At 41.7% G+C, this 17869-nt stretch overlaps 2 protein-coding genes across 2 annotated transcripts; both read right to left on the reverse strand.

Moving 5' to 3' along the window:
• Positions 1-202: 202 nt before the first annotated feature.
• hhex (hematopoietically expressed homeobox) lies at positions 203-5600 on the reverse strand. Its single transcript, XM_079182028.1, has 4 exons — positions 5160-5600; positions 2172-2350; positions 1044-1094; positions 203-930 (listed from the first exon to the last, which is right to left on the reverse strand). Exons 1-4 carry the CDS (start codon positions 5542-5544, stop codon positions 646-648), a joined length of 900 nt encoding a protein of 299 aa, XP_079038154.1. The 5' UTR covers positions 5545-5600; the 3' UTR covers positions 203-645.
• A 5324-nt stretch (positions 5601-10924) lies between these two features.
• On the reverse strand, positions 10925-17573 carry trub1 (TruB pseudouridine (psi) synthase family member 1). The gene is made up of 8 exons (XM_079183335.1): positions 17416-17573; positions 17227-17325; positions 16891-16946; positions 14863-14944; positions 14668-14740; positions 11987-12126; positions 11809-11865; positions 10925-11684 (listed from the first exon to the last, which is right to left on the reverse strand). The coding sequence occupies exons 1-8, from the start codon at positions 17561-17563 to the stop codon at positions 11503-11505; spliced, it is 837 nt and encodes a 278-aa protein (XP_079039461.1). The 5' UTR covers positions 17564-17573; the 3' UTR covers positions 10925-11502.
• Positions 17574-17869: the final 296 nt, after the last annotated feature.

The following is a 17869-nucleotide window of genomic DNA, read 5'->3' on the forward strand; positions in this document are numbered from 1 at the left end:
ATGTTTACATACGTACTACATGTATTGTTGTTATTTTCAAGTACTATATGAATTTCAGGTTAATTGGTTTGTTTTCACTTATTTATTTATTTTTGCCGAGTTGTAGATGTTCCAAACATTACGTGATTCATTGTTTTGCTTTTTCCTCCTGTGCAATTTTAAGAAATACAAAATAATAAATCACAGTCAATTTCATCATCCGAAAGTGACACGTTATTCCTACCAAAAAGATAAATAGTTTATTAGATATTATCACCCAACCAAACATCATTTGCTACATTGATTATTTATTATAATATCACATTTTAAGGCAACGATGTATGAACCCGAGCACTCATCATCCCAAACGATATACACACACGTTCCCGGAGGAACTATTGTATGGGCTATACGGTTATTTACAGCGATCCACATAACAGAGACATCAACACATATACAGCAGAGTGCTAGAGGTTTACATCAGTCCCGTGTGAGAGGCACTGGAATGTGAGGACATGTTTTATTGTTTTAGATGCTGATGTATGAATATTACACCAGCAATAGTATGTCAACATAAAAAAGACTCCAGTGGAGTGACGGTGAGAGTCAAAGGAGTCCAAAAGTCAAAGCGGACCCAGTGTCAGTGTGGAGCCATGTGGTTCACAGCTATGGGTTCAGCGTGAAATCGTCGTCGTCCTCGATGTCCAGCTCCTGGTCCGTATCGTCCGAGACGTCAGAGTCCATCTCCGTGTGGGGCTGCAGCTGCTGCTGCTGCGGGGACCCGGAGCGCATCACGCAGCGGTCCGCCTGCACCGGCTCGGAGGCCGGGAGTGTCTGTCTCTGCTCCAGGCTCCGGGTCCCGGAGGACTCGGTCGCCTCGTCTCCGTTATTGCTCCTGACGGCGGGGGAACCGTCCTCCTCCGTCTCCCTCTTACCCCCTGGGAGATTCTCCTGATGCAAATAGAAACGTTCTATGAATTCAGAGGCCTGCATCGCTGCCCTTAGTAAGGGACTATATTCTCATGCAAGGAACGTATAATGTGACATAAGTCAAAACGCCTCACCTGTTTTAGTCTCCGCCACTTCGCTCGTCGATTTTGGAACCACGTTTTGACCTGAAAGACAAAATGAAAATAAACGCTTTATTTAGGTTTCATCAATCAATATCCAATATTTAGACTCCTGAGCGCTCATCAGAATCATGTTAGTCCAAAATGATGTGAAGCTGTTCAAATATACATTCCAGGGGTTCAATTCTTAAATGCTTGATACTTATATTACAAAGGTGGAATGCACACACTATAATAGGCAACAGCGTGGTCATCAGAATTAGAATCCGGATTATTGCGAAGAAGCTTTAGCACAAAGGGATTTCTTTTTCGTGTATTGGTGCAAAACATAGAGAAATCCAAGATAAAAGCATAAGACACATAAAGGAAAATACAATAAAAATATTAAACTTACTATAAAATATGCACAAGAAACATAAATGCAGAAGAGAACATATACAATAAAAGGATGAAGTGGTAGAATAGGTACAATAAAAATAGAATAGAATAGAAAACGATACAAATATGAAAAACACTATACAAATAGGTACAATAAATATAAATAGAGAAAATAAGAATTATGAAAATGTCTAGTAAACATATATACAAGAAACACATGTTGAATAGAGAAATACAATAACAAAACATGAAAAAATACTATAAAAATATACAATATATCTGAATTAAAAATGGAAGAGCTGTGCAGCTTTGTAAACGTGTTCTTGAACATAATTATGAAACGTTATTTAATTGATCCATATTTGACACAATTCAAGCCATCATTGGCAAAGTTTTTCATCGGGCTATATGGAGCTGTTCCCATTCCAACTCGTCACATACTGACGCTTTGTCAGACCCCTTGGTCTACACTTTCCACTGGGCACTGACGATGTGCCCTTGGGCAATGTACCCCTTTGGGTCCTGTGTGTGTATGTGGGTCTGTGTGTGTGTTTAATTATTGGTCCTATATCTGCCTCAGATGGGCTCTCTCATGATAAACAGCCTGCTGGGTTTTGTTAACATTGTAGATGTAGCATCGCTGTGCATTGTGGTCTAGATGTCTCTCATTCATGACAACCCCCACTCTCTCACTCTCTCTCTCTCTCACAGGCTCTGATTGGAACCGGACTCAGACGGTCTCACCTGTCTCTCGCTAAGCTGTAGCATCTTGGCCAGTCGCTTCCTCTCCGGGGGCGAGAGGTACTTCTGCGTCTCGAACTTCTTCTCAAGCTCGATCGTCTGGTCGTTCGAGAACCGGACCTGGCCGCCCTTTCTCTTGTGCAAGGGCCGCTGCATGAAGGGAGTCCACAGCAGAGGTTTCCCTTTGGAGAAGGAAGAGACGGGGCCGGGGATTCATTCAAGGTCCACATTTACACATCATATCCACAGTCTGTTTTTAATCTCCACACGACTCACACAGAATGGCCCCAGCACACATCTATAGAGTCATTTAATAACTTATATTGTCCATGGCCCAAATACATAATGTCTAATCAAATAACATATGTGATTTAACTTAAGCAGCAGTAAGATATGATTATTATTATTGTAATTACTATTATAATTATTTATATAATTATTATTATAATAATTACTATCATTATCATTTTGACATTATGATCGTTAATATTATCATTATTATGAGTTAATTGTTGTTCATTATTAATAATCATTATTTTAAATTATGATAATGCTCAATACAACTGAAATATTTAAAGAGAAAACAATAATAATAATTAAGTGCGCAATACTATTTATTTGAGCTGCAACAGTCTAATAAACATGATGTTTCAGATGAGTATTGATCAGATTGATGTGAGAGAAACGTCTCCTCCGTGTAATCAGGGCTGTTATTATTATTATTATATATATATTTTTGTCTGGTTTCCTCTCCTCTTAATGGCCTGGAACAAACAATAGCACAGGCTGCGGCCGCCACGCTGCTCTTTTTTAGAGGAAGGTCGTGACAGAGTGAACACTATGGCCAAATATCCGCTTCACGTGCTTCCTGCTCCGCGGTGCGATTAGAGGCGATGGTCCAAACAGACGCTCGTGTCCTCTGCTCCACTGACACCACATAAATCTGCTGTGGTCCGAACGTCTTACTGCTGCTCTTTTCCTAAGGAAGTTAGCTAATCCAGTCCCCACGAGGCATATTCTTAAAACACAAACAACAACAAATATATCACCAAAGGAAACATTTTGTAGAATAAAGCTCGGGTCATGAGACGAGTCCTTTTCTTAAGTCGATGTTATTTAGGCTAAAGAAAGTCTTTATGAACGCTTCCACGTTCTATTTGTACGCTTCTCTTCCTGCTAACGGTAGCCTGCAGATAATTGCTGCATTTCAATCTGTAGCTTAATGAAAGGACATGCCTATGCATGGAGTCACACTATTTCGTTCAGCGAAAATGCAAACAAAATAGACGTAATACGAACACAATGAATGCACATCAGCCTTAATTCATATATTTTTTATCTGATCACATTGTCCTCACATGTGCGGCCTAATAAGCTGTACAGTCTAAATGATTCCTTTGTGGGGTCAAACTCAAATCAAATCTTTTTAGACGTCTTTTAATTTGTGCATTTTCCAGCACTTTTAATTTTTTAAGCACTTTGTTTTTATTTAACATGGGCCCCTTCCCTCCTCGAGCCCTATCATTTAAAAACTCCCCAGAATGAGACTCGATCTCTTCTTGTGAGATCCCACTGGGCCCCCGTTTGCTTTGCCTCCCCTTCTCGCCGCCCGCAACCAGAAAGAAAGTCAGCCACATCCTCGCGGGGCCCGACAGAGGAAGTGCAACAATATGCGAAAAACGGATCCCGGGCTATCAGAGGCCGAGTGTTTCCTGAATGCGTCTGTATTGAGGATGTCGATAAAATAATCAGCAGCGCGCAGCGAGCTCCCGAGGAAGCGGCTGGCCGGGGTGAGCCGGGAAAACATTCAACAGCTTCTGAAAGCAGATTTACTCCTCTGAGCTTCCGCTATGAACGGAAAAAGGCCTGCTGGTTCAGCGCAGCACAGTCAGACGGCCCGCTTATTTAAAAAGGAAACCAGCTCTCCCAGTCTAACCCAACCGGTCTACTGCGGACTCACAATCCCAACCTGTAAAACGATTTCATGTAAACCAGTTAACAAATCTCAGGCCTACACGAGCCCTGATTCCCTTGTGGGGGTCACATATTCAATAGTGCACTTTAACCCGACATGGCATCTTCGAATTTATAATCATTATGAGAGCAACACGTTTTTTTATATATTTGAATGCGTGTAGAATAATTGTCTTCCCTGTCGGAGGTGCTCACATGAACACGCACTCATAAAGCAAGTGAAATAATAAGTGATTCAGGGGTTTTAGTCACCGCCGATTTGCTCTCTTGATGTTTCAGAACAATGGGAGTCAGGAAAAAGAGTCAAGGTTGCCATGCACCCCCCCCCCCCCCCCCCCCCCGCTCTAGCCGACAGAAGACAGAATGGATAAGCCTGCCGCTATTGTCGCCCCCCCCCCCCCCCCCCCCCCCACACACACACACACACACAAAAAAGACCTCTGTCACAATAACAACGTGACTCATGTGTGCGCGGGCCAGGCGTCGTGCACAATTTTGTCTTTTTGGGATTGAAGACTTGAGAAAAGACGTGGACACACACGCGTCACTCATCCTGAGATCTTCTGCTCATGTATACAGGCTTCATGGAACTATGCAGACTGACTGCCTTGCGTTCGACACGCATGCACGGCCAAGCGTGATATACTTATGCAAAAACATGGTTTCGTTGGCACTGAAACGAAGCTTGTGAAGACACACAAGTTGTCCTGTAGAAGGGTAAAAAAGGTCTCAATGGTGCCACATCAGCCAAGCGAGTACGACTTCTTTTTGGACTAAACGGATTTCATTTCTCACAGAGGGAAGCAGAACTTATTCCACTGTACAATAAGGGACGCAACATGCAAACTATATATAAACTCATATATATTTGTTCATGCAGCCTACAATCCAGAAGCACTACAGATACCGACAGTGCCATCAGGCCAATCTAGACTGAAAACAAACGTGGTGCTGTCAATTACACCGTCTATAGAAGACTGTGCGCCCAGAATATTACTCCACACACGTCCAACTCACCGAGAGGGTCGTGCCTCAGCAGCGCGTGTGCGTACTCCCCCATGGAGCGGTGGTGCTGGTGGTGGAACGGGTAGATGGAGCCAGCGAAAGCCCCGGCGGAGGCGTACGTCGCGGTCAGCGCGGCGGCGGCAGCGTGGTGAGACAAAGCCGGGTGGATCGGCGTGGGCTCGTAAATCGGCGTCCTGTAAGGCGAGATGAGACTCGTGAAGGAGGAGTTGGGCGACGGGAGAGTCGGCGTGGGAACGATCGGAATTGAGCAGCAGGAGGAGGACGAAGAGGGTGAGGAGGTGTTAGCGGTGGCGGTCCTCCCCAGGATGTCCTCGATGTAGAAGGGTGTCGGGTGAGCTGGCTGGATGGGAGTCGGTGCGTAAAGCGGGACGCTCATGGTGCCGTTTTGCCGCCGATGCGCGCTGGAGCTGAATTAACAGAAAGCTGCGTCCGTCTCCCCCTGTCTCTCCCTACAGCCTTCCTCTTTATCGACAGTGTCTCAGAAGAACTTCTTCAAACACACTGTAACTTTCAGCGCTGGCTACCCGAAGCACGTTACAGCGAAAGTCCGTTAGACTGCTGTGCTGTCCATCAGGTGGTTGCGGCGGTGGACTAGCTCGACTCTCGGTCCAACTGTCGGGGCTGTTATCTGGCTGCAGGCGGAGAAGGGAGGAGATAAGCGGACGGCAAACTTCCTGCAGGTGGCTATGGAGGTCGTTTCTGATTGGCTTACTCGCAGCTCCGCTCGAGCACACAGTGATTAAATGACGGGAGGGAGGAGATAATTGTCTTACAGGAGAATCAGATTAGTACAGCCGATCACCTGGTAGCCTAAATAACTTACCGCGCTTGTGTTTTCTTAAAGCCCAAAAGTGGTTCTTATGAGACCATCTGATACTTGAATCTCTCTTACAGTATGCATAGAGATATTATTACAACCAATCATATTTGGGAAAAGCAATTGTGTCAGTAGCTACATATCTTCACTGGAAAAAAAACATATTAAACTACTGAGTTAACTTATCAGGGATGGAAAACATGAGATTTGATCTCCCTGCTGAGAATATTTGAACATTTAGAGGTGAAGTATGAAGATGAGAGGAGAACGTCCTCATACAGCACCTCCTGCTGCTCCTGTCAGGTTTGTTTTCATTGTTTCTCATTGATTTCTATCTACATACATTGTATGTCTAGTGAACCTTTTGGCAACAGGGCTCGTCAAGACTGTTTCCCCGTCTGCATTAAAGCCTCGTGCTTCTGTAATGTGATGGAGGTATGATCCTTCATTAATGTTAACGCACATCTAAATCTTAAAAAAAACTAAAACCTGCATTTCAAATGTAAAAGTACAGGAGTATTAAGTAAAATACACTATCAATGTTATATTATTCCATTATCTAATGCATTCCTTTGTGAGCAGCAGCTGGTTGTGACAGAGCTGTTGGGCAGTTTATTCTGTAACAATACATCCATTTCGTAAGATGATGTGTTAAATCTTAATCTGCAAACTAACCAGTAACTATAGCAGTTAGATGTAGAGATATGAAGAGCATGGCATTACATTGAAAAAAACAATTCACAATGAGCACAATCCAAACATGCCACATATTGAAATACATATTCTAAAGTGTTAATTGATCTTTATGTTGATGTCAATTTAATTGATCTTTCTGCTTATCAATATCTAATATCAATTAGTATAAAGTTCAGATATATTATATGTAGTCTGGTTTTGAGGCTTGAGTCTGTCATTCTGCTGTTAAATCCTCGGACAGATCAGCAGACCTCAGCACCAAACAGGCTACAGCAGAAGGACCCCTTAAATAGGTCGTTTAGCATCTTCCTCCTCCTATCTTGCCCGTTCATTCTTCAATCCTTCATCGGGCTGGAGATGAAGAGAAGCGGTCTAAAGTCTCTCCACAAGAGTTTTCCACCACGACGGATCCACAGACCCTCTCCGCAGACAGAATAGAAAATGCCACAGCATGCTAAATATATATACAAGAGCATCTGTTCTTTTGAGTAAAACATTTTTTATTTACAGTGTAAATTTCACTGACATTAAGTGTACACGTACACACGTACACACACATACACGTACACACACACGTACACACACACACACACACACACACGTACACACACACACACACGTACACACACACACACACACACACACACACACACACACACACACACACACACACACACACACACACACACCATCATTCACATGTTATCCGTATTCTTTTCTGTGAGGTGGACCCTTACTGCCAGATTGTTGGAAACTACATAAAGACAGAAATCAAAACATTTGAATCTTATATTCTGTTTTTAGGTTTAGGACTACAGATGAAAAATATCCTCTTGGCTGCACTCTGGTGCATTTATAATGTTTTTATTAATGTGCACTGTCCCTTATCAAATAAACCAATAAATACAAATAAATATGGCTGTGTGTTTTACAATTAATTATTATAACACATATACATATATAATAATAATATATTATATATATATATATATATATTTACAGCATATAGCTCCTGACCAATAACTCCCCTCATTCTCTCTGACATGCCTTCATATAGTTATAGTGAGACTTCTTTACATCGCCAGGGCTGAAACCATGAATACTTGTTGGCCTACATCATATGTAGTAGAAGAAAATGCAGGAGTCGACCTGTCAAGTACCCAGGCTGGATCCTGCACTTTCATCTGCGACGTGAACTCCCCCAGGACCGTAACCCCCCCAGAAAAAGGGTCCAGATGACACGAGGTCAGTGTTGTGGCCCTGAATTGACGCACAGCCCAAACGTTGCGCTTAATGCTTCTTTGCCTAAACAAAGAGTGTAACAGAGTGTTATCTTTAACAATGTAATAGGCCTGGCTAACTGCAACGCTACGGCTCAATGCAGAGTGATTTACTCATCATTTGAATGTTTGGACAGTTCCCGTGAAACCCACCGCGGCTATCAGGTGATATACTGACGCTAACGACTGCAAACGCAAATCGCTTTAACGGCTCCCCGAGTGCACGTTCATCCCTCACACGCGTGTCCTGCAGAGTGTTAAACGATAACCGTTTCGCGGTTACACCACGAACAGAGCGAGTCATGCTCGTGTTTATTTGTATTTTATTACCTGGTGACTTCGTTAATGATACGGTCGCGAGTCTCTCTTCGGCGTTGGGAGGAACCCGTATTGCTTCCGATCGATAAATCCGAGCACTAGTTAAATCCAATGTGTTCGATCTTTAAAGCGCGCGCCGCTAACTGGCAACTTTCTAACGGCTGTAATTTAGATAAAAGTGGACTCGGGAGAGCAAACATGGATACGAGCAGCCTTGAAGACATGAAAGAAGTGAGCAAAGGGCTAATATTTGGACTGAGACAATGATTGCAGCGCATTGATCCGGCCCGGCTTAGCGCGGCGTCAGGCTCCTGTCCAGCAGGACGATTGATAACTGCTCCGCTCAGCTCCTCGGCGGCTGGCGCCATGCAGGAGACCATCAGAGACCACCAAACTAGCCACGGACTCATGAACGCGCGCAGACGTTGCGCGAGCACAACCTTTACCGTTCGGAGATATAACAATTAATCGAATATGACACACTTTTGGAATTCTTTATCGTTGCGAGTCAAAATGATTTATATGATACGAAATCCGAGTTATAAAAAGAGAATGACTTTGTATGTAATAAGGTTGACTTGATGACACAGAACATTATGCTGAACTAATAACTTCAGATATATCCAGATTTTGACTCGTCACTTTGGACAAAGCATTACATATGTTGTTTTAGTAACTCAAACATACTCCAATTCATACTTTTTAGATAGTTGAGACCTGTCAGATAATACGTCTTTATTGTGATGCTAAAATGTGTTTTGAGATACCAAGACCGAATCAAAATGATGAAACAATGAGTCATCATTTCAGAACATCGACTGCTATATGGAGCACAGCTGTATCACGTTCGGGCCTAATCATACCAGCACCGCTGGCACACAGGAGGTTTCAGTTGGTTGCAATCTGCAACGTCTACACTAGATGGCACCAAATCTTACCCACCGTAAACCACTTGAGTGGAGATGGACCTTATTTTTGTCTGCTTACAGTTTTTTTCAATTGCTAACAAGCAGTGTTCAATACTGAAACCACATGTTCAAAACTCTTCACACATTCAGCGACAAAATGCATTCAATCACCACATTTTTCAAAATTCACAAACACTTGTCATTCATACTCCACAAACTGCAAAAAACAATGTATTTGCAGGACATTTTTCATATGCTAACACACTGCTTTCAAAACTGATAAAAGCACATTCAAATCAGAATGATGGCAAATTTCAAACATTTCTGCAGTAATTATTTTGAAATATAGAAAATGAATGAAAATGAAATAATAATCATTCCGAGCTAATTGCAATTTCAGCTCAAAGCCAGCACAGGTGTCTTGTTTTAGTCTAATTACCGGTAGCTTGGAACTGATTTTGTTTGGAAATATGGATCACAGAAGACAGGTTGGTGGGGAAAGAGGAGTGGTACGAGGGAGAGTGCGTGGAGGACAAAGGAGAGGAAGACCAAGAGCGGTGATATCGGATGAAATAAGGGCCACAATTACTGACCATGTCGTAAACCACGGTCTCACTTTGAGAGAGGCCGGTCTAAGGGTGCAACCTAATCTGCTCAACAGTTGCGTCAATAATACAAATTTTCCGGCAAAACAACAGGTGAGATGATACATATTACAGTACAGTACAATAGGAGGAGTTTTCTCTGCATGGAGGTGGAAGGTTTATGACCACCATCCACATGATCAGATGACTTTACTGGAGGTAATGAATGCGGAGTGTGGAGACATTTCTCCTGAAGACTGCCAGGGTTGGGTTAGACATTCCTAAAGATACTTTCCAAGATGCATTGCCAGAGAAGACATCAGATGTGATGTTGATGAGAACATGTGGCCTAATCCAAGCGAGAGGGAGGACTAGAACCATCACAGAACTTTACAGTGATTAGACTACACGTGTTGTTGACCTTTTCTTTTTTTTGCCCTGGAATTTCAGGATTTTTTTTTTCTTTTGTCACCTATTTACAGTATTTTCACAAATGAAGTACTATATTAAAAAAATATATATATTTCTGATTCATTCTTGTTAAATACATATGCTTTAGTACATTCAATAAATTAAAAATCTGTGATTCTATATTGAAATACTGTTTATGTGAAAATTCATTCTAACTAAATAAAAGTTCATAATTTATGTAATGCTCCCTGTTGCTGGTGTTTTTTAGGTCAGTGTGTTCTGAGTGACATGCATGTTTTCTGAATGAGAATTTGTTGCCAGTGATCGGTGGAACGAGCTTATTTTGAGACACGTATGAAGTGTTTTGTTGGTCTGAGTGAGTTTTGGAGGTTAGATTAACTGTTTGGCCAAAATGAATCTTGGTAATGCAGACTGTATGAAGAGTTTTGAAAATGTGGTTTCAGTATTGAACACTGCTTGTTAGCAATTGAAAAAAACTGTAAAGGAAGAAAAGAAAAAGAGAGAACTATGAAAGGAGACGTATAGATTTAAAAATCTCTCCTCTGGCCCTCAAACGTCCTCTCCTAAATGAATCGACCAAGCCGTCAGTGTAGCAACGGGCAGGAAAAGAGTGAAACTCTGTTTGTTGTGTGATGTTAGAAATGTTGGTTTGAAATGCAAGTATTTGACAAAGAAGAGCTGCGTCACTTGAATATTCATTTAATCTGCGAGTGCAGGACAATTTCAATTAGACATGCTGTAACACAGCACCTCTGATGCAACACACACACACACACACACACACACACACACACACACACACACACACACACACACACACACACACACACACACACACACACACACACACACACACTATGTTTCTGCTGATTTTAAAGACTCACCACAGTCGTGGCTGCAAGCACAAACTATTTCACTGTGGTGGACATTGTCCAGCAATCTTCTCCAACTGTATCATTTCTTGTTTTTATACATGTTGGAGATGATTTCTGAAATTGTGAAATGTCTACAGCTCTACATAAGGTGGGACACGAACAGGTGGGGCTGTTGACAGATACACAATTAACTGGAAATGATCTGAAACTAAAATGACAGGTAATAACCGGTGAGACAAAGACGGGACGTGACTGGAAATCCCCAGCACAGTGCAGAGTAACCACGACGCTCCATTGAGTTCCAAAACATCACGTTCAGACAGGATGTTCTCTTGGCTGGAAAAGCCCAGCAGGCGAATCACGTCTAACCACGAAACTGACAGCGACCCCGGCTCTTCACCTTGTGGTCCCGGTCAGAGGCCCCTCAGGTGTCGGCTTCTGGTGGGTCCGCACGGCGCACCCCCTGCTCCGGCTCCGAGCAGGGCTGCAGGGAGCGCAGGACGTGTTCCAGCGTCCACTGCTCCTCGTGTAAGGCATGCTCCTCCAGGGTGAACTGACCCTGCTTGGTCCGGATCAGTTCCTTCACGTGAGCGCACGATGACAGAGCTGCGGCACACAGGCACACATTATTCTCACGTGGGGTTAAGGGTCAGCAGGGTGGATTTCTGATCGGCTAGTTCAATTCATTGACCGTTCCATAAACGTGACGAAATGAACGAGTAAATCTCACCTTTTCCCAGGTCATCCACCAAGCTTCTGACGTAAAATCCACCACCACACTCAATATCTGTTATAGAAATAAAAACATATTTTACTGTGGCAGGAAGTGACGTGCAAAAGAGCTATTTCAAATACCAGAAAGTCAGAAGTGGAAGAAAGAAATGCTGCGTTATGCATCTCATGCTAACCCAGGGTGAAGAGCGGAGGCTTGAACTCCTGCAGGGTCAAGTTGTACACGGTGACTGGTCTGGCGGGTTTGGCTTCAACCTTGTGACCTTTCATCAGCAGGACAGACAGACGCTGGCCGTCTTTTTTCAGCGCAGAGTAGCTGAAATGATAGAAACTCGATCGACACACCATACTGAAGATGCCCGTCTTATCTAATGGAAAAGACAAGCTGCGCTGAGAGGAGTTGATAGATAACATCCATCCATCCCATATCACAAAGTGACACTGTAATGTTCTCCTTTCCCTCAGTGTGAAATGTTGCAACCTCAGGCTGTTTGCCTTCATGAAGTGCAATGGCCACTGGCAGGAAAGCTTCTTTACAAGGGAAGTGACAGTTGAACAATGTAGCTCTAAAGCAGCTATTCTCAACCACTGGGCCTCAGAGCACCATCTAGTGGGGGTCCACATGGTTACATTCAATACAAATAAAAATGTGTTTTTGGTCATTTCTAAAGCTTGTTCTTATCATATCGGAATGTGCTCAAGAATTCACATAAATAAAAGACACAGTAATTCCAACAAAGCATCGTTTTAATGACCAGTTCTGTTTGAATATCAACACACCGATCACCACACGTCATCAGCTCGAGTGTTTCTCCACTGTGAGCTAGCTAACGTTCTAGCTAACGTTCCTTCAGATGCAGTGAAACTAAATGGATCGGTTATTGAAATGAAAAGTGATGCAGGAGACAAGCTCCAAAGAAAAAATATGAGCCGGAATACATTAAATCTGGATTCATAATGTCGGGCAGTGATGGGTGAGGGTCAGCAGAGAATGTGTTTTGGTCACTACAGCTGATGGAGGAACAACACATATTACAGCAAAGTTTGTCTTCTTCATATTTTGTCATGTTGTGTTATTCTTCTAATTTATTTGGGAAGGTGGTCTTTAATCTTTAGTACTGAAGTGGGTCTTCAGTTACAAAAGGTTTAGAGACCGTGGTCTAAAGCCCTGCTCGGGACCTCTAGAGTCTGCAAGGTTCACTGCACCACAGTAGAAAAACAGCAGCATACTGATGACTCATCGAGACTAGAGGGAGTTAAAAAGACATTTCTATTAGGTTAACCTGACTCTTATACGGTCCCAGTAATAAGGTGAATATTTCCTACACACCTTTACTTTGCTAGTTACCTAAGATAACCCCTTTCTGCATGCTTTTATTTTGTAAGTGGCTTTTTTAATGTTGCAGGTCTTTTATTTTGAAGCCCTTCTGGCGAAACCAGAAGCGCTGAACCCCGTTAAGCACCTAGCTAGAACGGGAACAAGGTGACCATGTTTAGTAACATTCTATCTAATTATCCTGTAAAACAGTGGTCGACTGTATTACTGTTCTATCAGGATGCTAATGTTGGCTTAAAGGAAGTGGCTAAATTGCTACGCTGCGATGTGATGCTAATGCCTGTTGTGTGCTTTTTGAGAAAGATATACACTACCGTTCAAAAGTTTTGGGTCACTTAGAAATGTCCTTATTTCTCAAAGAAAAGCACTGTTTCTTTCAATGAAGATAACATTAAATTAATCAGAAATACACTCTATACATTGTTAATGTGGTTAATGACTATTCTAGGTGGAAACGTCTGGTTTTTAATGAAATATCTACATAGGAGTATCTGGAGCATCACATTTGTGGGTTGGATTATACTCTCAACATGGCCAGAAAAAGAGAACTTTCATGTGAAACTCGCCAGTCTATTCTTGTTCTTAGAAATGAAGCTATTCCATGCGAGAAATTGCGAAGAAACTGAAAATTGACACGAAATTGTCTGGGTGACCCCAAACTTTTGAACGGTAGTGTATATGTGATTGATTAATGTCCATATAGTATAGTCGAATGTCATTTAATGAATGTTTGTGCTCGTAAGAGCTCATTTATGTTTTGTTGTGAAGGAGAGGGAAGTGAATTTATGTTCAAAATAAGGCTGACGGTTGAACATGAATAAATGCTTTTGGAAACATCAATACACATCACCATTGTCTGCAGTTGCTGCAGTTCAGAATGAGGCCAAACTTTTCTATGGAGGTCAGATTTTGAGCCATGACAAAGGCCGAGATATGTCCTGCACCCGGCTAGGTATGGCTAGATTTTAGCCCAGCTGATTGTCGGAAATGCCTTTTGTTACTGAGGCAGTTGTTGATCATGTACCGCTCCTACCGGACGGTTAAGAGGAGTGAGGAGTCAGCAATCAATGGTGGTATAAAACACTCAAAAAAATGAAATAATATGTCCTAGAGCATACATATAAATGTCATACATGAGCACAACAAATATTAGGCTGATGGGTCCAGTAGTATGCGAGATCAGCTGTGGACAGACAGATATACACACAACCGGACACATTATCTCCCCACAGGCTTACGCCTGGTGGAGAACATTAACACATGAAATGAAGGCCCTATACCAATACACACAAGGTGATCTACAGCTCTGCTAAAATGTGGCTTTTATCATATTTGCTTCAAGGTGAGCTTTCTCCTGCGATTAAAGAAACCCATGGATGCAGGGCCCTCCATGGCTTCATCCTCTGAGGAGCATGAATCTGCATAGTAAATTTCACGGCTGTCAAACTATCAGATCTACAGTTTATTTTCTCACATGTTACTGTGATGACATAATTTCCTTTGATTAGAGGCTGTACTTACAGTGGAGGAACTTGCATGATGTCACCAGTGAAAGCTTTCAGTTTGTCCTCGATGTCCAGCCTGGTTATGTGTTCTGTGGGCAAAAATCACAGAAACGTCACCCTGTAAAACGGAAGCAAACCAAACTGCAGAAAGAGAGGCACGCTCACATACACGAGACTGCTGAATGAGACCAACTGTAACTTCCATGTTTACCAAAGTCTTTCTCCAGAACCACACTGCCAGTGGCATCGAGGTTATCTGTTGCTTTCCCCAGTTCCCCCACGGCAACGTATTTCTGAAAAACAAACAATCACTTTGTTGTCTCTGTGTATTAACAACCACAGATATGGATCTGTGGAAATATTCACACTGCTCATTTTGAAACAGCATAATATTAAAACTATGTGTCTGTCATTTGGTCCACGTATGCACCGTCCTCAGTGAAATAAACCTAAAAAAAGGAGATACTAACTGAGCCCATACTCGTCTTGGGATCAAAGAAAACCCTTCAGGACATTCAGAACAACTCGATGAAGTCCAGGGCACTCATCATTAAATAACTTTTAACTACTTTAATACTTCTACAGTGAACAGCATTTTGCACATGAAAAAAGCCCTAAAACTACTGGAACATTAAAAAACTGGTGGTTGTCCACCGACCAGTCAAGTAGCAGTTAACATCCACGTCTTCCCAAAATGTCATCATTTTGTCATAATTAGCATATGAATTCTTCAGTCCCTCCAGACGTTCCTGAGATATTGCCTTTACGAGAATGGACCAGAAGTACGTACAGACAACCCGAAACTTGATGATAATAATAAACAATAAAAAAAAAAAGGCACCGGTTAACCCAATTTATCATCATTTATAATGTATAGTATTTCTATGATTTCTTTATAAGGACTTTGAACATATCTGGTAGGGTTTACAGTAAGATTAATTCACTTGGATGTCATTTCTTAAGTCAATGCAATATAACATTTTGAAGTATTCCTAACTTACGATATCTATCTCTCATCAGTATTGTATTTATCTTAGATTTTTACTGTTGCTTTGCTGATCAGTGTTATTAAGATGTCTAAGTCTTAACACAGCAACACACCTACATCACATAATTAGCCAAATTGATAATGTTCTCCTCAAACCCACATTTTGTTCATTAAATATCAAATCTACATTTAAAAAATGGGCAAAAAATACATCAAACGGCAAGTTCATATTGAATCCTTTTAAAACACTAGCACATCCTATCTGTATATGACTGCACAAGTTCTATATGTCACAAGAGAAAGTCAGTCATAGCACTATGGCTTTCAAAAACGGCATCACTCTCATGATTCACGTCTACCTGCAGAGACAATATGAAATCCACTGGTTTGTATTATTCAGTTGACCTTTACTGTAATCCACTCTACAGTATTTGCTTGAGTGTTGAATGTGTGCAAAGTGTCTTACTTTATAGAAAGAACAGCAGAAGAAAATAGTGACAGAATTGCTGCAGTAAATGCTTTAACGGCAAAATAAAATTGTTGATTGTGTTTAGAAAGTTTGACTACCGATTGGACAAAGAAAGATTGTTAACGATTGTAAAAAACTCATATTTGCAGGTTACCATGGATCATGGTCCTACCTGGACCCAGTGCTACTACATTACTAGAATTATTAGACTCATTATTAGTTATATTACTGCTTTTAGAATCATTATCATTCTATTATATCCACTGCTGCTGTTATTAGGAGTAATCATTTTCTGTTGGTGCTACCACTGCTGTTACTTCCCTCATCGGGTGTATTATTTCTGTCATATGGATAGAATAAGTTGTATCATATTGTTTCATTTCATATTATTCTGTACACATGATATGTATTGCTGCCCATCCTGGGAGAGGGATCCCTCCTGTTGCTTTCCCTGAGGTTTCTTCAGGTTTTTTACCTGTTTAAGTCTTTTTGGTGAGTTTTACTTGTTTCAAATTGAAAAATGAAATTAGATTTCACATAGTAACATAGCATACTTTACGTTGTAGCTGCTCACCAAGTCCTACTGTGATATAGTTGTTCCTAATGGATCTTGAGATCCACAAGTGTTATTGTTTTGTGGTAATATAATGAACAGAATCATCATGATGGGAAACACATTCTGTTTAAGAAGAACAATTTCACAGTTTTGTTAGTAAAGCTCTTTAGCCTTGTTGCATAGATCAACTGGCTTTCACTGTTTACATACGTGCAAATAAACTCACCTTAGAACCAGCCAACATTGTACTGAGCATCTTTGTGCCATTTCCAACACCAACAACTGAAAGAAATAGAGGCAGTGTTAGCAAAGCCCTGCTGCCCCTAGAGGTGGCAATGTTCATTACACCCAACTCATACCTAACAACACACTGAGGATGTTTGGGGCTGGGCTGCAACTAATAATTCTTATTTTCATTATTGATTAATCTACAGATTCATGTTTTATCAGGAAGCATGTCTGCCTACAGTGTGAAATGTCTATCACAAGTTCCCAGAGCAGGGCTCCACAGTCTCCCGCGGACCACCACTCGGATGTAACGTTACATGAACCAGCCGCTTACCCAGCACCCCACTGGCAGTACTGTCCAGCGTCCCCCCGTGCCCCATCTTCAGGCTCTGCTTCCTCCTCTTTCGCGGGTTTGGGTTTTTCACGCCAGCTTCTGAAAAGAGTTAGACACAAAAACAATTCACTGTTAGCTTCAACAAATGACGTTAGACTTATTTCCTGATTCCGACCCCTGTCGAATTACCCTTGAGTAAAACTTCTTTGAGTGTATTCAACACGTCTGCAGATGTCGGCCCTTGTTTTTTATATATCGCAAACAATCCGTTTAATGACTGTAGTTTAGATAGAGAACTAGTTATCGGAGCCGCAGTGTTGTGTATGTTCCCTGCCATGCTTGTTTAATTCTTCTTCGGCTAAATTCAATGTCCCTCCCTCTTCTTCTTCTACTACTTCACCAACTGCGGATAGGCAAACCGTTTCGCCGTCTGCTGGTTTAATGGGTTAATAACTATTTTGTATTTGAGCTCCAAGCCAAAATAACACAATGTTATATGATATTAAATAATCATATGTAAACCGTATACTTTTTGACTGTTCAAGGTTGATTAAGTACTGTTTTAGTTAGAGGGTAGATGTCTAAAGATTGTTCACGTTTTCGGAACTACGCTGACCAAGATGCTTTGCGCTGACTTACTTCC

Source organism: Pholis gunnellus, assembly GCF_910591455.1.
Source record: "Pholis gunnellus genome assembly, chromosome: 21".
Lineage (NCBI taxonomy): Eukaryota > Metazoa > Chordata > Actinopteri > Perciformes > Pholidae > Pholis > Pholis gunnellus.

Bases quoted from the DNA above. Each gene is read 5' to 3' on its own strand.
- trub1 (XM_079183335.1), bottom strand. From the start codon at position 17,563: ATGGCAGGGAACATACACAACACTGCGGCTCCGATAACTAGTTCTCTA. The intron at 16,947-17,226 runs GTAAGCGGCTGG...TATTTCTTTCAG, and splicing joins TACTGCCAGTGGGGTGCTGG to TTGTTGGTGTTGGAAATGGC. The intron at 14,741-14,862 runs GTAAACATGGAA...TTTTGCCCACAG, and splicing joins GGTTCTGGAGAAAGACTTTG to AACACATAACCAGGCTGGAC.
- hhex (XM_079182028.1), bottom strand. From the start codon at position 5,544: ATGAGCGTCCCGCTTTACGCACCGACTCCCATCCAGCCAGCTCACCCG. The intron at 1,095-2,171 runs GTGAGACCGTCT...TTTGTCTTTCAG, and splicing joins TACAGCTTAGCGAGAGACAG to GTCAAAACGTGGTTCCAAAA. The intron at 931-1,043 runs GTGAGGCGTTTT...TATTTGCATCAG, and splicing joins AGTGGCGGAGACTAAAACAG to GAGAATCTCCCAGGGGGTAA.